This window comes from Poeciliopsis prolifica, unplaced genomic scaffold (genome assembly GCF_027474105.1).
Source record: "Poeciliopsis prolifica strain line A6 unplaced genomic scaffold, Auburn_PproV2 SCAFFOLD014, whole genome shotgun sequence".
NCBI lineage: Eukaryota > Metazoa > Chordata > Actinopteri > Cyprinodontiformes > Poeciliidae > Poeciliopsis > Poeciliopsis prolifica.
In genome coordinates this window covers 4499824-4522069 of record NW_026562389.1, presented here as the reverse complement: position 1 = coordinate 4522069, position 22246 = coordinate 4499824, and the positions used below count along the sequence as shown (strand labels likewise).

The 22246-nt window shown below is 38.5% G+C and overlaps 1 protein-coding gene and 1 long non-coding RNA gene across 8 annotated transcripts in view; one reads left to right on the top strand and one right to left on the bottom strand.

Annotated features, from left to right (window-relative positions):
• The window catches only part of nsd3 (nuclear receptor binding SET domain protein 3), a 34144-nt gene that overhangs the window by 10428 nt on the left and 1470 nt on the right, over positions 1-22246 (bottom strand). For 2 of the 5 annotated variants that reach the window (XR_008606559.1, XM_055039358.1), the window contains exons 2-16: positions 15749-16605; positions 14283-14540; positions 14039-14201; positions 13541-13695; positions 11076-11702; positions 10833-10995; positions 9364-9464; positions 9224-9269; positions 9009-9139; positions 7728-7853; positions 5937-6063; positions 5652-5852; positions 3096-3275; positions 2496-2642; positions 266-422 (exon numbers count right to left, since the gene is read on the bottom strand). Coding sequence is in view for 4 of the 5 variants with exons in the window: in XM_055039358.1 (XP_054895333.1) it covers positions 266-422; positions 2496-2642; positions 3096-3275; positions 5652-5852; positions 5937-6063; positions 7728-7853; positions 9009-9139; positions 9224-9269; positions 9364-9464; positions 10833-10995; positions 11076-11702; positions 13541-13695; positions 14039-14201; positions 14283-14540; positions 15749-16561 (3395 nt within the window). In the remaining variant the exon portion in view is untranslated. The remainder of the gene's footprint in view (positions 1-265; positions 423-2495; positions 2643-3095; positions 3276-5651; positions 5853-5936; positions 6064-7727; positions 7854-9008; positions 9140-9223; positions 9270-9363; positions 9465-10832; positions 10996-11075; positions 11703-13540; positions 13696-14038; positions 14202-14282; positions 14541-15748; positions 16606-22246) is intronic. The other 3 variants (XM_055039360.1, XM_055039359.1, XM_055039361.1) reach the window with 3 other exon arrangements.
• LOC129365842 (uncharacterized) lies at positions 7964-14097 on the top strand. 3 transcript variants are annotated; one of them, XR_008606561.1, is made up of 6 exons: positions 7964-8146; positions 9004-9165; positions 9420-9477; positions 10779-10859; positions 10980-11080; positions 13558-14097. It is a non-coding gene; the product is annotated as an uncharacterized LOC129365842 (long non-coding RNA). The 3 variants fall into 3 exon arrangements; XR_008606560.1 differs by having other exon boundaries at positions 9351-9477; XR_008606562.1 differs by lacking the exon at positions 13558-14097 and adding an exon at positions 11184-11270 and having other exon boundaries at positions 9351-9477.

Sequence of the window (22246 nt, the reverse complement as noted above, 5' to 3'; positions counted from 1 at the left end):
ATGGTTGCCATGGGAGAAGCAAAACTCCAGCTTTTTTTGATTATATAAAATTAAAGGCATCTAGTTTTTCCCAAATACTTTTTTTCCCTCTTGATTCATTTCTTGGACGACTACTTTTTACTTCTATTTGAGTACAAACATGTTGAAGTAGTGCTACTCTTACTTGGGTACGTTTATGGGGACTCTACCCACCTCCGCTTAAATGTGACCACAGACTGACAGACGTCTAACCCTCACCACTCTGCAATCGATGTGCTCTGCCTACCTGTAGTTTCCTAGTTTGACCCAGACAATTTGTTTGTAGTGAGGCTTCTTCCCCGCCCTGCAGTCACTGCAGGACCACGAGCCTTCGGGCATCTCCATCTCCAGACACTCCGGGTGGAAGGAAGCTGGGCATGAGTCGCAGCACAGCAACTTTCCTCCTACATTTGGATGGATGTAAACATGTGTTTGTGTGCGCACATGAAAGTGTGTGTGTGTGTGTGTGTGTGTGTGTGTGTGTGTGTGTGTGTGTGTGTGTGTGTGTGTGTGTGTGTGTGTGTGTGTGTGTGTGTGTATGTGTGGGTGTGTGTGTGTGTGTAGGTGGGTGTGTGTGAGTGTGTGTGCATGCGGATGGGATAATGAGTATGCAAAGAGAGGAGGAGTGTATGATTAGGTGGATGCACATCAAACACCTGGACAAACTCTGAATCTCAATTGCAGACAAGCCTAAGCAGGAAATAAAGATTTAATTCATATTTTGTTCATATTTAGGACAAGAAAAAAACTTTTTAATTGAAAATTTTGTCATTATTTTGAATAAAAACAAAGGTTTGCATTTGACTGAAGGTTCCAGTGATGGCAACACTGCAATAAAATCTTAAACAAGCAACAGCTTCTACTGCAGCAGTTCCAGCATGTCTGCCAATCAGATTCAGAGCACTGTACCAAGACCAGTCTATGGGAAATACATGCGGCAGCACTGGAATAAAAAGTCAGCCAGCAAAGTAGGAATTATTCAGGGTTATAATCAAACACATTATCTGCAATAAGCAGGCATGCAGTCCTGCTAGAGCAGCGAACCTGTCCGATCGCACAGCGCATCCTGCAGAGACCAGCTTGCATGGAATCCAATGTTTACAGTATTGGCATTTCTTGTTTTTGTGTTTAAAAAAAGAACAGTCCCTGCTTAAATGCACACAAATCTTTTTTACTGACTGGGATTACATTCCATCCAAGACGGGTCAAAAAAAATAAAAATAAAAATAGCTGCAGTCAGCATAAAAGAGGTGAAGCTGAACAAGACCCTTTCAAATCAAAAACAAGCCCAAAGTGCTGAAGCAGAGAAGCGGTGCACCTCCAGCAGTGATCCATACAGGGAAAAAAAAAAAAAAGACAACCAGAATTAATTAACCCAAAACATCCTGCAGAGGGGAATATACACAGAGCTGCTTCAAGTTTAATGACTAGCTGGGTTTCTGCAGTAGCAAAACTCTATTGTCATATTTAAGTTTTCTTTTTTTAAGGTACTGTATATACCCAGATTGATTGATCCTCAGAACGGGGCCCCATGCAAGAACGAGTCTCCTTCGCAAAAAACGCCTGTCAGGAGTTTCTCATAAATTATAATAACTTTCTAACGAGATATCAGTCATCTGTTAATTACAAAAATTACATTAATCCTAATGTCCTCACATCTAAACTAAACCAAACGAATTAAACTTTGTGTCAGGGCTGGATGATGTGACTGAAAGTTTTACGACACGTGTTTCACATGAGTCAATACAGATAACTATTCATTAGTTTTTTTTGTTTTAAATATATTTCTTGTTTTATCCAGTTTTCACCATGTCAGGTTTTTTTTTTATATTAAGCAGATACAAGGCACAGCGGCAAAACCTGGAACTGTTGCTGCGCATGTTACTCAACAGGTTGTTGCCAGGTAACCAAAGAGTGAGCGAGTTAGTTGATGCCACCAACCTTACAAAACTCTCCATGAGAGTTTGAGCTGCTGAAGTCTTTCCTCTGACTACATCTCCCAGAATGCTGAGCGGTTCTGGATCAGAGTTCGGTAAATATTCAGATGTATTATTACAACCAGATTTCAGATGTATTGTAGTAAGATTTACTGTAGTAGAAAATTGTAGTAGAAAATTTATATGATCTCGCTACATTTAGCTCATGTCGTGTTTGTAGAATGACCCAGATGCTATAAATCCTCATTGTCTGCTCATCTTCACATTCAGGCACAACCAAATGATCCCCCCCAAAAAAAGAAAAAAAGTTCTTGCATGAGGCCCGCTTTTATCTGAAACTGGGCTGAGGCTCCTTTGCGTCACTCTGCATTGAAATGAACTGCATGTGTAATCAGTTAATTAACTCTGCACCTGAAGGCTTTGAAATGAAAGACGTATGCAAAAAGGGGGAAACTGAATCAGAACGGGAGCAGGCACAACACAAACACGGACCAAGGGAGGAGGGGGGGACAAGGAGAAAGAGAAAAACTGTTCAGTTACCTTTCCCAACATTCTTTTTGGTAGCTGACGAAGGAGAGGGAATCATAGGTAATTTCAACTCAGCACGATTTGACTCAGTCAGAAGGTAGTGGGACTTATAGGCATATGAACTTAATATGGTGTCAGTAAGGTCTTGCACTAACAGCCCTACACAAGACACACAGGAAGAGACGGGGGGTGAGCCGCAGTCAAACTCGAAAATTACCCAAATTTCACACAGAAAGAAACACACACACACACACAAACGCACTCAGAAGTAGTAAACAAAAAAAGTTTGTCCCGACGTAAAAGAGGCCAAACAGTGCACTCAACTCAGTGCCAAGTGTTGGGCCTAATTGGCTGATTGGAAAACCTGTTTACTGCCTAATTCAAGTGGAGTGCAGTGTGAAAGCCTGGGGTTATTAATATTACAATGGAAAAACAAACACAGCACATGTTTTCATGAACAAAATCCCTAAACATAAAACACAAATCAGAATATCTACACGTTAAAATACCAAATGTAAGTTTTAACCCAGGAGATGCTAACACTGGCCTGAAGCCAAAACACTAAGCAGTGATGAAGTCAAGATGGTGGCGCGTCCAGTGGTGAAGGCTTACCTCTGGCACACAGAAAGCACCAGCCGACGTTAACTGGAGACGAGAGGAGGCCGTTCTTCTTGGCGCTGCCGTGGTTGCTGCAGATCATGATGTGATGGGTGAGGATGACGCTGCCGGCGGCCAGGCAGCCATCGCTGGGGTGATAGGCCAACGGGCAGCGGATACAACGAATCAGACGGCCTGCGAAACGAACCATACCTTTATCATCACAGGTTAGGTACAGAGCAGAAAACTTTCCTTCAATGCTGACTTTATTTAAAGGGTGACCTATTACGCTTCCTTGAATAGGTTAGGATAGGACTATGAGCGAAATGTGTTTGCACTCGCAAAGGAAAAACAGCTACAAGCAGATAAGCAATTATACAAACGTTTATGTTTGAAAAGTAGAAGTGGAGACTCCTGCACAACCAATAAGAATGCAGCAAGTGGTTTCTGGATGGTAAGTCAGCAACCAAACACTTGTGTTTTCCAGCAGCCATTGTACAGCGCATACAACGGCAAAGCCAGCTGATCAAACGTGGTTGCTAGGTTCCTAGGTAACGGCACAGTGCTCGTCAAACGTGACTTAACAAGTAGAAAGTATTTGAAACGGCTCATTTTCCAGATACTACAAAACATTAACTTGTTGCCAGAAACAGCTGGGTGTTTTTATGTATGTTTTTCTAAATGCCTGAGCTGTTTTTTGAAGAAGTAAGACACAAAGGGGAATAAAAAAAAACATACAAAAAGTGCATTTTGTGTAATAGGTCGCCTTTAAATAAACAAGAAAAGAAGGTAGGTCATGTTCCTTTGTGGGCTTAAACTGTAATTGAAGAGACAGGAATAGCTACTGCATACTTTGAAGGAGCTTATCAAATAAGATGTTAGCCAAAGCACAACACAGCAACTCAAGTTGCATTAAAAAAATGACAGAACAGTTTTATTTACAGTCTCTTCATTGGCAGAGAGCTCATTAGACATATTAAATCTGAAAAATAACACGTTTTTCTTTTTGTAAATTCCTCAACAAATGTGCCTTCTAAATTCAAATAAAATTTAACTGAAAATCTCCTTTTTGAAGTGGGCAATATGGGTGGTTGCCCAGGGCAGCATTAGGAAGTGAGGAGCACACAAAAACTAGAACAAAATTGATTGAGCTGTAAGTTTTTCCTCTTGCTTTTACGCTTACCCATTCACTAAAGAGTTAGAGCCCACTTGCTTGCTTTCAATAATTTATTATTTTGTGGGTGTTGCACAAAACAGCACTAGCTATATAACAAAGGAGTTCTTCAAGATAAAAATATTGCATTAATTGTCATTTTGATGACAATTCCAATTTAATAAATTGTGCATATATAAATTATTGTCTGACCATCTAATTTTAGTAGACATATTTATCTTTAGCTTGTTATTCAAATATTTTTTTTAATAATTGAGAAGCTTTTGAAGCTTCTCAATTTCTCTGAGAGGAATAACACCGATAGCAGCGATGTCACAGGATGATGGTCTCCCCTTGGGTGAGATGAAGACCATTTCTTCCTTTTTTCATTTGGTTTATTTGCAGCATGATGACGCACCATCATCCATTTCCAGGAACATAGCAATAGCTCTGTCCCCGATGGTCTTCCAGGTACACCTCATTCAAACCAAACAGAAAACTGGATGTTCTGAATCACCAAAAATTCTAGATGTGTCTCTAAGTTCATCTGCTCCAAACAAAACTATTTTGAAGAGACTCATTTCTTTCTACAGCAAATTATTTCTAATATTTTACCAATTCACCAGTGAATTGATCTTGCCTTTCTGAATTACCTTGTAATTTAATTTGTTTAAAAACTTTTTCTAAAGCAAATCAACCTTTTCCCCACTTTGTAATTGCAAAGTTCCAGCAGCCAGACTCAAAGTGGAACTTAAAGGATACCCATTATGCAATATTCATATTTTACTTCATACTTCCATTTTTGTCTCTACTGCTTCAACCCAAGCACTTAAACAAAAAAAACAAAATAACACTCAGCCATTTTTTGTCAATGAGCTAACGATATTTTGGTCTCTGAAAAATTAACCGTTTCAAAAATCTTCAGAATGTATCACCACAACTGTGCCGCAACCTAGTAACCCCAGTCAAGCACAAACAAGTTACCTAGCAACCCAGTCTTTAGCATGTTTGGTCAGCTGGTTTTACCGCTGTATGGCCTGTACAATGGCTGCTGGAAGAAACAAGTATTTTGACATTGAATTACTGTCCAGAAACCACTTGATGCGTTCTTGTTGGTTGTGCAGGAGCCGCTACAAATACTTATCAAAGATGTACGATTGTTTTCATGTGTGAGAGTAAACGTTGAGTTAGGTAGCGTGGCCAGCAGGAGTTTATTTGGCTTTAAAGTGACAAGAGGCCCTAACAGAGCTCAAAATGAGCAGAACTCAACAGACTAAAATCTCATTTTCTAAAAATTATTTTGTGCAAAAACATTTGTTACATGTTTTGTACAGACCATATATCTATTCCAACCCATTCAAAGAAGCATAGCAGGTCATCTTTTAAACAGAAAACAAATGAAGCAGAACGCGCTCCACCTTTGCTGGCTCGTTGCAGGTCTCTCTCTAAGCAGCAGGTGGAGCAACTGTGCTGCGGGCAGCAGAACCCTCCACCAGAACCGCTGGTGGTACCCGGCAGCTTCCGGACACAATCCTCGTGGTAGAAGCATCCGCATCCAGACACGGAACAACGAGTCACCTCCGGGTCCACTGATTTACAGCTAAAACAAGGATGATTGCCTAAAAGAGAAAAATAAAACAGCAGAAAGTCACAACAAAAGAAACAAACTCAGCTTTTAGGGGGGAAACTGTCTTTGCTCTCACCATTTCTACATTCAGTGCAGGTGAATCGGCCCTCCGGAGCAGACGACAGGCCAAGACACTCCAGGTGGAACTGTCTGCTGCAATCACCCTCACACACGACCAAACCCTCCCCATACACCTCGCAGATCTAAAGAACACACACATCATCTAATGACGCAGAGCTTTGCAAAAGTACTCACACCCCTTCAATTTGTCCACATTTTGTAATCCTACAACTCAAGGTTTGCTAAATTTTACTGGGACTTTATCTTTTAATCTAACACAAAATAGTGTAACACTACAAAAAATTAAGACAAAACACTTTGCAGAACAAGCTTTTGACACAGTTAAAGCTACAGGTCTTTAGAGATATTTGTGTAACTGGGCTGAAACTAATAAATATGTTTGTAATTGATTAATGTAATTTGGAAGAACCTTGTTAAGTTGTCTGTATTACATTGCAATATATTATATTTATAGTGATCGTAGCTTGAGGGGGAAAAAGACTGAAATACTGTCTTCAAAGTTGCTGACAATAACATACTGAATTTCTCAAAAAGCGAAACACAGGCTTTCCTTTTGACACTGTTACAAATTGTACTTTTGGGGTGAATTTTAGATTTTTATGAAACCCAAACTAAAGAAAACATACAAAACATTTGTGTGCTTCATCTGTGCATACGAAAGACTACCGCTTCCAAAAACAACTGAAACAAAACAACACATTTCGTTTCATTTCAGTGAAACTAGCCATTATGACCAACTCCTCCACATTAAGTGATATGATTGTCCTTTTTGAGATCCATAAACAACAATTAATCTGATTTTTTAAAAAAGGTCAATTCTGCATATTTTTCATTTGACCATCTATTGTATTTCTGACACATAAAAGAAGCAAGTAATTTAATTCCTTTTTGAATGACAAAATAAACATGTTATTACTTAAAATATGGTAATGCAGCATTTCTTTAGTGAATACTTGATCATTTGTAGCAAACAATGCCTCTGCTGTGAAAAAAACAAACTTCTAACATGAGAAAAGCTCAATCCTTCCTGCTCGACATCAATACAACAGAAAGCTAATCTGTTGATTATTTTTTTGATTAAGTGATTACTAATTGGACAGGGAGAGGTATATAATAGCTTTTTTCTTACAGAATTTGAATCAGGTGAAGCTAAAACTACGCTATGAAAGGAGTTCTGTGTAGAAAATAAAAAATTTTTATTTTTCATCTTAAAAGCAAAATGTATACTTTTTTGTATAATTTTGGCTTAATTACTGCCTTAAGTGCTCTGTTCTGTCATCAATAGTATGTAAAATCCACTTAATGAATTGATTATTAAATTAGTTGACGATCAAGAACTAGATCAAACAATTTAGTTTATGTTGGCAATGTTAGACTATTTGAAGCTCAGGAGATTTGGTTTAATTTATTATCATTTAATATATCTTTAGTTTGTGTATTTTCATTTATTTGTTTGTATTATTTATTTAAATTTACAAAAAATGCCATTAAATATTGGTATTTAATGGTACCAATAGAATAATGCAACATTGTTCTATGTTGCATTTTAAACATTGTTATCTTTTTCTGAGGAACAGACTTGCAAAGTGCTTTTTATTTATTACCATGGACTGGTGTTTTGTTTTTTTTCTTTTCTCCTTAAGTATTGGCATTATGATATTGTGAGGCTATGTTTTGTAAAACTTTCTTCCTTTTGAACCAATAAAGATAATAAAAAAAAAATAAAAATAAAAGATGTGAATATTTTCGGTTTGAAAAGTTGTAATCCAGCAGAGTCCAGCCTTACCTGGCACACCATGTCTCTCTGTCCGGTACCGCTGTCTTGACGGGACAAACCGGAGTCCACAGACTGAGTGTCAGAAGCGTCAGCGTCTGCCGCTGCTGGGCTGTCCAGGCTCTTCCCAAATAATCCCTGGAGAATTGTTAGGGACGAGATTACTTTAATCTGTGCTTAGAAAATCTTTACCAGTTGAAATTTGCCTTAAAAAGCCTATCGATTATACAGCACTCGTCTCTATTGACCACGTGACGTCACGCTCTCCAGACCCGCGTCCGCTCCGCCATGATGGAATGCGCTCCTTCAAAGCTCGTCTAAAAACAGATGTCTGTCACCTGATGTCGATTTTATTAAGTTGATTTCACTTCAGAAATTGTCACAGGGCTCCATATGATTAGAAAATTTTCAAATGTCGCATTACGGAGAAGGTACGCGTCAAACCGTAACCATGGAAACAATGCCGCATCGTCATGTAGCCTAGCATGTATTGTATGCAAAAAAAAAAAAAAAAACTGGTTAGCATCTCGTCTTTTGTGCGTTTTTAAGGGCACACCGATGTAAAAACACTGTTTATGCTATAGTGACATACATCGTGTGGTGTGACTTCAGGCACCCCCTAGTGGTCCGCGAGGTACTGCATGTACCGTGGTGTTAGCTCAAAGTTCAACACTGCTAATAGTGAGAGTGGTGTTTTAGTTTTTAGGACTTTACTTGCTTCTAATTATCTGAGTACACGTCGTCAGCTGTTATTTTTTATTTAAAAAGATTTGAATCAGCAAATAATTACGATGGATAGAAATGGGTGGGTAATTTTTATGTTTAATGGTGTAGAAGAGGATTTTTGTTTCTGCAAAAGCCACTCAAGTCTATTTTTCTTTTATTACGTTTCTTAATTACAAATAGCCCTAAAATGATGTTGATGTGAAAAACATTTATAGTGAAGAAAAACTTCTTCTTTTATTTCTGTCTGTTTGACATCATTGGGTAGCTTAGAGTCCACACAGAACATGTATATAACTCAAAACACCTTAAATATAAACAGCACCTCTCTTCTCATTAGTTAGGAGACCAATATTTTAATTTTTACAACATTAAGATGTTGATTTCAAGCTAAGTCTTTGTTTAATGGGTTACGTGATCCTCAGTCTGAAAAAGTTTAAGAAATACTGCTATCCGTTGATGTGAATGCGGTGGATTTCTTTTATGATACAGGAATGACAGGATGAGCTATTTCTTTGATTACATCTGTGTCTTCTCATTTTTGTGTGTGTTGTTTCATTTGAAGCCCACCTGTGGGTCGTTGAGACCCCTGGAGTCAGAATCAGACGTGTCTCTGTACTGAGACGAAGCCATTTCGACGTCCGTTGAAGCTCTGCTTCTCTTCTTCAGCGGTTTGCACGCATCCGAGATTTCACTGGCTCCTTCGGGAGGATGGCATGGATTTCATGTAAGTTATGAAGGAGTTTATATTTGCTGGGTTTGAGGAGGTGTTGAGTATTTTATACCTTTCTGTGATCCCGTCTTCAGCATGGTTTCTGGAGCCATCTCAGCCTGAGAAACACAAATTTCCCACTTTAATAAACTCTGTGTTTTCCAATTTGTTTAACTTAAATTGATTGTTTTGATTAACAGAGTGAAACATCACCTGTTCTTTTTTGGTTTTCTTCTTCGGGATGGGATCGGTGCCTCTCTCTGACTCAGATCTACTCCGGACTGATCGACGCTGAGGTTTTCTCTCCTGAGAACCTGAAAGCAACAAGTAAATAAATAATAAGCAGCCTGCATTTTGAATCACGCAGAGAACAAAAATAAGAAAAAGAAAATTCTGTTTATTTTGGAACTGCTGGTAAAGATGAGCAGAAAGTCCTAAAATTAACTTTTCTATCTAAAAACCAATCTCTAATTTGAGTTCATCTTTTAAGTGGAGAAAAATATCCCAAATTAGCATTTAATTAAAAAATCGATTCACTAGTGCTACACCTACTGGTACAGCTTCTATCAGCACCTTGTACAAACCTTTCACCTTTTAATTAGTCGTCTGTAACATTTAATAAGGTTGGAGCACAATGAGAGGGAGCGATATTTAATTATTACTTTTTCCTTAAATCTTAAGATGTCTCTTCTTTTCAGCCAGGTGGTTATTGTGAATTAGAATTTGTTCTTAACTCAACTGGTCAAATAAAAGTTAAATAAATATAAATAAGTATATTCCTCCACAGGTTTTAAAAAATCTGTTACAATAGGTTTTCTAAATGTGTAAAACAAGAAGCTAAACATGCAATATGTAATAAAGCAGCTTGATTTTTCAAAAATGTTCAATCTGCTAATATTATGAGTATTTTCATATTGTTAGGGATTCATTCTGTTTACATGACTTTCATCACATGTCTTTACAGCTTTATTTTTTAAAATATTCTGAATTTTGTATGATTCAGTATGACTTTATTCCTGTAAAATTCAGGGTTTCCTACAGTGTATTATACCAAACCACCACCAAGACAATCTCCTGTGGTTAAGTTTATTTTGAAGTGGTTGTTAGGGGCACCAATACTTTTGATTGTTTCCACCCACTGAACAAAGGTAAAATTAAAGATTGGAATTTATTCAGTATGACATTTAGACCTGTCGCAATAAGAAATAAATCAATCACATAATAAATCAAAGCAAGCTCAACAATTTCCATTTGCATGATTTATTTTGTTTTTTCTCTTTTTCGACAAAAATTGGATGATAAAAGTCCTCAGTCTGGTGAATTGGTCTCAAATTTTGAAGTGACCAGAGACTTCCGAACTTGACTTTATTTGTAGTTTCCATTGTTTTGTTTATTTGTTTTCAGTATTTAAACTGTCTTCCAGGTCCAGTGTTAAATGTTTGTTAGAATTTAAAGTTTATTGATCTTTGAGCATGTGTTTCTGAATTATTATGCAACTCGGTCTCTGAACAACAACATTGTGGCTTATCAATATAACTTCTGGGACAATTTATCATCTAGCAACATTTGTTACTGTGACAGGCTCAGTGATGTTGTGCTGCTTTGTTAAAAAATTTATTTCTTTTCAGGCTTTTTACAGAAGAGCAAACAAACATGGCTGATGCTGTGATTCGTTTCCTCGCCTTGCGGACTGCTGCTGGGCGATCCAGGTGAAGAGTTTTGTCGATTTGCTGACTCGCTCCTCCTGCTGGCCGGAGAGCCTCTCCTCTCGTCGCTCTCTTCCTCACCTTCGTCGCCCTCTTCTTCCTCCTCCTCTGGACTGGGCTCAGGTTTGGCTCTGCTGTCCTGCTGGAGGAAACACTCAGATCAGACCTCGCAGGTCGGCGCCACTATCCTTCCGTCCATTTGCACCTAGTTAGACCTACGTCAGGTGAGCAGTACCCCAGGTCGGGCTGCCGGCCTTCTCTTTCCACCCTCTCCTTCTTCTCTTCTTCTCTGTCCTTCTTTGGGGACGGCGTGATGTTTTTCTGCAGGAGAGGCCAGTCGCACTTGGTGATCTCCACGTTCAGCCTCTTCATGGTGATGGAGAGAGGCAGCAGTTTCCTTGCCGCTGCCGTTTTCCACGGCCTGACCACCGGTGGCGGCGAGTCCTGCTTTGCATCAGACCCGGCGTTCTGCAGCGGTGAACTTTTCTTCTGCTGTTCTCCCCTCTGGTTCTTCTCTTCCCCTGCGGGCTGTGAGTTCAAGCTGTCCTCCGTGTTGGAAATGCTGCACTGCCGGCGCGGCAGCTGCCTCCGAGGCAGCTGCTCTCTGTCAGGCGACTTCACACCAACATCCTCCTTCTTTCCGACCGAGCCGCTGGAGCGCCGGCTCCGTTTTTCAGCTCGGATGCTGGGTTTCTTGGTCGGCGGCGCCTCTTCTGGGTCCGGGTCAACGTAGATGAAGGTGTAATTGTCGATCCGTTCCTGGCGCGTCATGAGAAAGGCGTCCTCAGCATGGCCGACGCCTACTTCCCACTGAGTCCGCTCCCTCTGAGGGATGGGCTTCAAAAGCTGGAGAAAGATAAAACATGAAGGATTTATTGAATAATAATCATTATTTACTGGAAATTTAGAACTTTAAAAGTGATAAATTATGCTTCCTTCAACAGGATAAGTATGGGCTCCACAAAACATGCTCATCAAATTTTTTGCATAATATCATTCAGAGATAAGATTTTAGTCTATTCAGTTTCAGAATGAGCTGTTTTAGGGCCTAATGTCACTTTAAATCCAAATAAGTTGCTGCTAGTCACACCCCCCAACTGGAACAAACCTCCGAAAAGATTACTTGAACTGTTTTAAAGTTCTAAGTGATCTACAAATAAAAATTGATTTGATTTGACACATAAAATGGCTGCACACTGATGCGCAATTATACAACCGTACATCTTTGAGAAGTAGAAGTGGAGCATCCTTAATAACTAACAAGAATGAAGCAAGTGGTTTCTGGACGGTAAGTCAAAAACAAAACACTTGTTTTTTTTCAGCAGCCATTGTATCACCCACAAAGCAGTAAAACCAGCTGGCCAAACGCACTGGAGCTCTGAGTGTGTTGTTATGTGACGGCGCAGTGTGAATCAACAATTGGGAGGTTTTTGAAATGACTCATTTTCCAGGCACTAGAAAACATAAGCTCATTGGTAAAAAAACAAAAAACAAACAAAAAAAAAACATCTGGATGGGTTTTTTAAAATTTGGGCAATTTTTAGAAGCAGTAGAGACTCAAGTGGAAGTACAAAAATGTGCAAAATGTGAATATTAGCCCCTTTAATTTTCTACATAAATATAATGCATCAACCTGCCAATATAAAATTAATTAATAGCTAAATCTATGAGAAATACCAAAAGAAGACAGAAGCTGACGCATAAAGAAGAATTTCATCCCCCGTATCAACTCCCCTCTGCTCGGTAAAATAGGAATATTGGCCAAAGCAACAATGTAAACACATTAACATTTAGCACATTAGAGCTAAATGTTAATACAAAACCAGTATTAACTGGATATTTCCACTGTCTGACCATACATGAAAGTAAACATTTGTTGTTTTAGATTAATTAGAATTAGATAAATGATAAAAAGTAACAGATTTTTTCTTCTTAAAATTTTGATATTTACAAACATTAAGGATGTTTTTACACCTGATAGTTTGGTTGACTACATTTGATTGGGGACCAAAATCGCAACATTTGTTACATTTTCAGCTGGTGTGGCTCTCTTTCAGGCTCCACTTTACCAAACGATCCAAACTAATTAAAAACCTGCTCACTCCCTCGCCTGTGGTGGCGCTGCACCAAGAACTACCAATGAAAATTGCACAAAAATCTCAGAAGAAGTCATGAGTGCAACTTCCTTCCTCATGAAACATAAACTTACATGGAGTAGCATCATATTTCAGTGGTTGTGGAATTTCTCTTTAAAAGACGAAATCATTTTTCTGTTAGCACCCGACGGACATATTTGTTTTGGTTGCATTTACCCAGAATGCCTTGCACTGCAGTTCACTTCCTGCTTTTGGAGCAGGCTCCTCTTAGTATTTACATATGTATTCGAGTTCACTTCATCGAAACTAGATCTGGGTTTTTAGGCCAACCAGAGTTCACACCTCCCCAAACAAACCGGACATTCCAGGCAAAAAATCTAGAGTTTGATTAAAGCAGACCAAACATGGCTGCTGTGAATAGACCCTAAAATAACTACTCATTTAAACTTACATTTCTGAAACCTAGGATGGCTTTGTAACCAAAAGTATCCAACATCTGGTTTCCCATCTTTTTTCAATGCTTTCTCTTTGAAACATTTTTTATTATATCATTTATTGCATTTTTTTAGACGTAATATCTGTACATACTTTCTGTCTCTCAACAGGGTTTGTGGCTTTGCGCAGCGTCTCTGCCTGGAGCTCGTCGAACTGCTGCTTCCCCTGGTACGTGACTATCCTCTTCTCGTGGATCCACGCTCGCTCAGCGACGCTGCCAAAGAACTGGACGTGATACTCCCTATGTCCTGTTATCAAGAGGAGTCACAAGAGAAATTTGGTCAACAGTCTTGCGATTAGAGGTGTACCAATATCGGCTGATACTTAAATGTGAAGCCAATCTAATCCATCTACCTCAGCAAATGTCTTAAAAAATGAAAATAAAAAATTTACTACTGTCCTCTTCTGCTCTCCCAAAGGAGAAGTTTGACCAGCAGACCGGCCCACAGGTCACATCTGCACATTTGCAGCTAACAATAGTGAATAGCTCACCCACTTTCTTGTTGTATTTTGCAACATTTAAGACAAAAAATCTGAATCGGCAGGTGATGCTTTTCAAAGATCGGTGCAGTCGTACTTAACGGCTCTTACCTCTGGTGTTGATGCGAGTGTGGACCTTCATCTGTGGGTCGGAGGAGACCATGCAGGGCCACCAGGGATAGGTGCCCACCTTGGACCACACCAGATCTCCGATCACAAACTCCTTACAGAACCCCGTCTCCTGGATCACCGACGGATGATGGACTTTAGGAATCTAAAGATGAAGATTCACTTGTTACTGGCCTAGTTTTAAGATCCCACATGAATGAAGGTGCTAAGCTGCTTTGCTCTTTGCCTTCTGTGTTTTTGGTTCAGTTTTGATGACCGTTCTCTGAGTTTTCTCTGTCTGGGCCGGCGGCGGGTCGCTCGGCGGCGGTTCTCTTGGCTGCGGCTGGACGGACTCCTCTGTCTGGACCGTGGAAGCGGTTTGCTCTTGGCTCCGCTCCACGCTCTGCTGAGCCTGAAGCTGCAACCTCGCGCTCTTTTTCCTCTTCTCCTTCTTCCGGTCATGTCTGCGCTGCATTTGAGTCGCCTCGTTCTTCTGAGACTCCTTCTAAAGGACCGCAAAAAGTTATCAAGACAATGTTGCGCCTGCTGTTTTCAGTTAGTTACTTTTACAATTTGTAGCGACCTGAAAGTATTACATTTTTCCTCACATTGTTGTACTGCAAATTCTTATTTTCTTGTCAAACATCTGCGAAAAATAGCCCATTTATTTGCGCATTATTATAAAATGAAATTTTCAGACACATTTTGGTAAATGAATACAAAATTCATACAAAAAAATAAACATAATATCACAAGTATTCACACCCGTTGCTGAATATTTTGTTGAAATACTTTTGGCAAAAGGACATCCTCAATTCTTCATTTTTAATAAAAATAAGCAAATAAGGACACCACTGATGAAACACAAAATATGGAAAAAAGTGGGTCTCAGTATTTTCTGGTGGTACTGGAACTAAATATTAAAATCTAATCTCAACTTTAGTCTGGACATTCTTAAATATCCACAGCTGTGGATATTTAAAATGAACATTATGTTTTCCATGAGTATATTCCTTTAACCATTTAGAAATTACATTTTTTATATTTTCTTCCTGCTTCTTGTCATATTAAATATTAAAAAGTAGTTTTTCTTTGACTCTCATTTCTAGTATTGATATTTATTTACTTGTGTAAAACCTGGATGATGGCCTGTCTGAGGTGGGAGAGACACCGAGTTAGAGCACCCCCACTATGGGAATGGGAAGAGATCCTCAACTTATCTGTGTATGAGTAGTTTTGGAGGAAGCTAGGTAAAGGACACCTCCCCCCCAGGGCTGTCTATTTGGTTCAGAGTATCCACTTTTATGTTATATATCCTAATTTGGTAATGGGCATTTGAAATGACTCCCACTTCCTGTGCGCCAAGGAACTGTATATAATTTTGTGATTGTTTCAGCCTCCCCAGATCACACCTAGAGTTTGCTATGATTTTATTTGTGTCGTTCTCCACTTGCAAGTGATATTAAAAGATTTTGTTCTTTGCGCTTTTGCTGTCTCAGTCTCATCTCTGGAAAATCTGTGCATTTCAACAGACAACCTTAGATAGCAAGATTTGTTGACTAAAACTAAAAGTCAATAGGTCATCTCCTCATTTTAATGATTTTAAGTCAAGCAGAAAATGTTTATATGAAAGAATAATATGTACCTTAGGAGTGAAACATGAGAAATTACAGAGCAGTGCATCGTGTATACACCGTGAGTTCGACCTGTTACCTGCAGCTCCTGAAGCAGATCCCCACACAGCGCAGACTCAAACAACTCCTTTCCATTCTGATACGTCTTTATGATCTTCAGCTTGATCTCTGGAGAGCTGGTTTTCTTCAGCACGCCGCCTGGGGTGTTGGATGGAGCGAGCACGGGCTGAGAAGAGGGGGTGCTGTCCACCAGGGAGGGCGGGGGGCTGGAGGATGGCAGGTGTAAGGGGGGTGGCGGCGGCAGGTTGTGGCTCATGATGTGAGGCGTCTGGGACAGCTGGTGCTGAGCGGGCAGCGGCGGCGGTGGGGGGCTGTGCGGGTGCGAGTGGGTCTGTATGTGGGGCGGGTTGGAGTGGAAGGGGTGTGCGTGGTGGTGGTGGTGGTGATGGGGATGGGGATGGTGGAGGTGCGGGTGATGTACCGACAGCGGCGGAGACACGGGGGACAGAGGTCTCTCATGGAGGCCGGGTCCTCTCAGGACAGTTCCCTCCCCCGGCAGGAGGCCGTGGTCCCCGTAGCTCCGTATGGCGCCGTAGCCATTAGCCGAGCCGTTGGGGAACTGCGAGTACATGGAGAACTTGGCCTGGGGCTCGTACAGGCCCAGACCAGGTGGGTAGCCGTTAGGGACCTGCGGCATGTCCTCCGAGGCTGACGGCGGGTAAGAGAACTCTGCATCCAGGGCAGCATCGTAAGAGGGACCGCTATCCTCACCCGGGTCACTGCCGGTGTCGCAGGAGCCGTCCTGTCTGATGTTGGCTGAGTCAATGAGCTGAGGGGGTTGCTGAATTGTATTTCCCATGATCCCTTGCATGAAAGAGAAGGAGAAATCCATTGTTGGGCTCCTGCATCCTTAACTGTCTTTTTCTTTGACTGGACCTGGGGACAAAGACGGGGAAACTTTAAGACTCTAATTAGTCTTAAACAAAATTACAGAGAATTTTAAATGCATCATAAAACAGATAAAACATCAATATTTTAAACACAATGAAAGATCTTTATTCCGTATTCTTCTGTTTTGTTAACTACAACCAACACAAGACCAGAGCTGAAGCAATTAATCAGATTAATGAATCAATTACTAAAATAATCGTCAACTAATTTAGTAATCGATTCATCACTAACTGGAGTACACAGACTCTAAAAGTCAATTTGCTGATGTAACAGCACAGGTAGACCAGTAATTAAGCCAAAACTCTACAAAAACCAAACATACAGCTCTAAAAAAAGTAAGAAACCACTTAATATGATCAGTTTCCCTGATTTTACTATCTATAGGTTTATGTTTGAGTAAAGCAAACTTCGTTCTTTAATTCTATGGACTACTGACAACACGTCTCTGAACTTAAAAAATATATATATCGTATTTATTTGCAGAAAATGAGAGATGGTCAAAATAACTAAAAATATGCAGAGCTTTCAGACCTCAAATAATGCAAATAAAACAAATTTATATTAAAATAGAGAAACAACAATACTGATGTTTTAACTCAAGAAGAGTTCAGAAGTCAATATTTGGTGGAACAATCAGGAGCTTTTCAGTGCAGTGGGCTCTTTTTTTCCAGAGCTTCTTATTGTATTCAATATAAAAAAAAAAGGTACATTCAATATTTGTACAAATTTTCTCCCCAGAACTACTAGTCAAATTTAGTAAAAGAAAAAACAAGATAAGAAAAGAATATCTTAGATAGCAAGATCTGCAGACTAAAAATAAAAGTCTATAGGTCATCGCCTGAGTTTAATGATTTTAAGTTGAGCAGAAAATGTTCATATGAAACTTTTCATATGTCGGTGTTTGAAGTATTGTTTTTAGCTGGAGATTAATCTTTTGCTACAAATCATCAAGCATACATTTAAGGAATGTTATGCTATTGCATTTTAGGCAATAAAATGTGTATTTTTCTATTTTATAGAGGAATTCGATTCAATTTTATGAATTTTTCAATATTGTATGAAATAGAATAAGGTGGTTAACATGAAAAGTGCCATTTTTTTAATTGTCAGAATCATCAGTTAATAAAATAATCATTAGTTGCAGTCCTGCACATGACAAAAAGCTGCATTACCCTTTAGAGCACGTGTCAAACTTAAGGTCAGGGCCACAGCCGTACCTATTTATGTGGCCCTTTATAAGAGTTGAGTGCTTAAATATTATTGTGTCAATGAAATCAAAGCTGTTTTTATCTGTATGCCAAATTACATCAGACTCTCTGTTTTTTTAGAAATCAATGAATATCATGAAGTCCTTGGCAATTTTCATTTTGCACATATTGATGGTCCAGTTATTGAGATTCAATATTTTGTGCAGCTCTGGCCTGAAAGCAGAGAAACAGTTAAACCAGCCAAACAGCTACTGAAATTTTCCAGCTTTGCCTTGATTGGTTTTGAATGATGATCAGCAGGTCAAATTAAAATTTATCTGTTTCCACCTTGTCTACAGCATCAAAGCTGAAAGTCTCCCACTTATTCTGCATAGACAAAGAAGAGATTCTTTTGTGCGCATTTTACTTCAAGTTACCAAACATCTCGTTATCTAGAAAGATAAACTTTGATGCACACATGGAGACAGCAATTTCTTCAAATCTCTATGTTTTTGAAGGAGGAAACCCACAATCCCAGTTCCAAAATACTGCTAGGGTGGATTATGTTGTACAATATATTTTAAAATATGAAAATTCTGCTTTGAAAGAATATATTTGGTCTGGTCAGTAAACACTCTGCTCTCCAGGAAGCATATTTTTAGCACTGGTGACAGCAAATCTCACAAGGAGTTTCAGGATGTTTTACTGAAAATAATGAAATGGTCATGCCAGTTTTTACATGATACAGTTATTAATATCAGCCTGTAAAAGCCTGATCACTGCAGGTCTAGTCACAACATTTGTTGTGCCATTTATCAAACAAATTATTCAGAAGCTACTGGATTAATATAATCTAGATTATTCCCCAAATGGTGGAGGTGAAAAAGGTTTATAATGGTTTCCATTTACACTCAAAATTCAGAAATAATGAGTTTAACGTTGGACAAAACCAACAGGAACATCTAAAACTCAGTATTCTGTCTGATGATGAAAAGGCGATAGAGTTGCACCACTAATGGTTTACATTTGATCAAATTAGTTGAACACACAACAACGTGCAAAGCCAACATGTAGCATTTTATCCTTTTGAATGAGTGAAATGTGGAGAAATACACCGTAATTGGCCTGTGACCCTAACAAATTCAAACGTAAGTTTTATGCTCATGTTAAAAAGTGTTTCCATTCAATCAGTCCCCGTTTATTTACCAAAGAAGTTAAAATGTTTATTCAGCAATTTCATTATCATAGTACTCTATGATTTGGGGTCAATATGTCACAAAGCCATTAATGATGCCACATAAGCGAACCTTAAATGTATTTGATCAGAAACAAGAGAAGTGGAATCACCAATTCTTCAAAAGTATTACTTGAGTTTGAATTATTTCTTAACTTTTCCTTTATTGAAACAATATTTAAGTTTATGACAGACCTAAGTTAATACAAAAATATAATAATGAATGTGTGATAAGTGCTGAGGTAAGTGGGAACTGTAGAGTCAAAAGGTGAAGAAATTCAGGGGCAATCAGTGTTCTCAGTCCAAGATCAGCTATTAAATAAATTACTGCAGGATGTAACAACGCTTTTCTACTAAACCAAATCACTGGGAAAACTGAAGTTTTTATTTGGATGTCTGTTTTTATTTATTTCACTTGTTCTATCAGAAGTTGTAAATGTTCCAGTAATCCTTTATATGTGTGATAAACAAATGTTTCTTGGATGAAAACAGTGTGCTGCATCAGTTGTCTTAAGGTTATAGTGATAAACTGTAGAAATAAATAGAAACAAAATAACCAAAATGGAGAGGAACACGTCAGCGTTGGCTGGTACTTCTGAACACAGTTAGCACCACAAGAGTCACTGAATCCCACTGGTATTTCAACTTGCAACCAAAACATGTTCAACTGGGACATGAAGTCGGAAAAGATGTGAACCAGAGATGCTCAAATCTATCTGCCAGAAATCTGAGTCGAAAAGTTTCCCCTGGAGCAGTTCAGATTTTTTCCCCATGTTCATTGAAGTGGCAGTATTATGTGTTTTCCAGGCACAAAATGTCATTTTATACCAGAAGTAACTTTGTTACCTTCAGTAGTTAAAAAAAGGCTACAACATCACTCCTCTATTAACCCTTTAACAAAGTTTTTACCAGCGTTACGCTGAGAAGAAACTTGTGTATTGAGTACAGCAGACGCACAATTCCACCAGATGTTGGCCAATTGCTGCTGGCTACTCTGAAGGAGTCACCCTGTGAGGCAGAAGCTCTGAAGCTAAGAAACTGCAGCTCTGAGGAAGAGCTGTGTGTCGAAGGCGTAGCTAGGTCTACCCAGGGGTTTTGCACAGCGGACCGGCTGCCAAGGATTTCTCAAACATGCATGAAAAATACAGAACAACACTCCAGGTATGTTTTTGATGAGGAAATAACATTATAACATAAATGTAAGGCGCAAAAAGGTCGACTTTGTATGAAATCACCCCTTCAAATGTATCAAAACTAATAGAATAAAAGAATAAACCAGCAGCAGCTCAGATGGTCTTCTTTTGAGTTTTATTAAAAAGAGACATGCGATTTGATTCATAAATTGAAAAGAAAAAATGCTAAAAAAATCTGCTAATTATCAATCAAGCTTGAAAAAATGACAGCATATAGAGCACTAAAAAAAAATCAAGATGCCACTTAAAATGATCCGTTTCTTTGATTTTACTCTCTGTAGGTATGTGTTGAGCATTGTTCTTTTCTTCTATGAACTACTAGCAACATGTCTCTGAAATTCCAACCAAAATTTAGTATTTATTCACAGAAAATGAGAAATGGTCAAAAAAGATGCAGTGGGTTCAGACCTCAAATAATGCAAATAAAACAAATTCGTATTGATTTAGAAACAACAATACTAATGTTTTAACTCAGGAAGAGTTCAGGAATCAATATTTGGTGGAAAAACCAAGTTTTCTATGGGGTTCAGTGCATTGGGCTCTACATTTTTTCCAGAGCTGTGTGTATATATATATATATATATATATATATATATATATATATATATATATATATATGTGTGTGTGTGTGTGTGTGTGTGTGTTTTTAATTTGTTACATTTCAGACTTGATTGACATGTGGTAGATATTTCAGGATCTTATTTTTGTGTTCATTCAAATGAATGGCTGAAGGTTCTGCCCTTCACTAATTTCTACACTTGCTGCATCATTTCACCTCCTTCAACTTCCATTTTTCCCCCATGTAAATAAACTATTGTATAAGTTTCTTTTTTCTAATTTGTACTTCAGCCTTTTCATGAATTATGAAGATAAATAGTCAATAAAATGCCTCCGTTTAATGGTATGACATCTGAAAATACAGCATTCCTCATATTCATTCTGGTTGTAATCCTCATTTCAGCTCATAAAATATGAGAAATCCAAAATGACTGAGTGACCAGATGGAGGACGTTAAGTGGAGTCCACATTAACCTACAGTAGACGACGAGTTACTTCAAAATAATCAGCTTTTAAACATCATACATATCCCTGGGGGGTTATTAATTAATTGGAAATGTCCTTTTGAAGACAGCTCTCATTTGTATATGAAAGTTGTCCTGGAAACAACAACAATGGTTCATAATTGTGACAGAACCCATTTGTACCACATTAGAAGTGGACAATATACTAATTTCTTTGGGTTTATGCAGGAAAGAAACAAAACTGCAGCACATCTTTCTCTTTTGTGTCCGTTTTCTTTTGTTTCCATTTATTGGGCTGCTATGTTAACTGTAATTTCCCCCAACAGCCAGGGTTTCCCAAAGTGTATTATAAACCCGACAGGCCATCAGGCTTTACTTGTGCCCCCACCTGGCTAAGCACTGCTTATTTATTTAAGTTTTTAAAAAATGTTTGCATTTTTTAAGACTGTATAGTTGCTGTTCAGACATTAATCTTCTAATAACACATAATTATCACGTGATATTTTAAAATTTCTTGTCAATTTTAAATATTTTATAATAAAAACACAGGATGAATGATGCTCTGTGTGCCCCAACCACTGGGCTTAGCAAGTTTTCTGGGGAAATCTTGCAACAGGGATTAACAAAGAGTAGCTAATCTTAAATGCAGAGGTGGGTAGTAACTAGATAATATATGATTACCTAGGGTGATTTTATGAAAAATAAATAAAGAGTTAGCATATTTTGACCAAAATACATTCAAGTGTTGATTTAAGTACTGGTTTCATAAACCTAATGTTGAAATTTTTTATTTGGAAAGTAGTACTTCTGCTTTAATCTCTCCTTTGTAGCTATGTAGCTATTTGTATTCATTTTTCTCTTTAAGAATTGATACACAACTTTACATTTTTGTCTGCCTGATGACATTTATTCAGATCTTATGATTGAGAACTCACTTATGAAGTAGCATTTTACAAAATATTTTGAGCAATTTCTTTACTTTTATTTTCA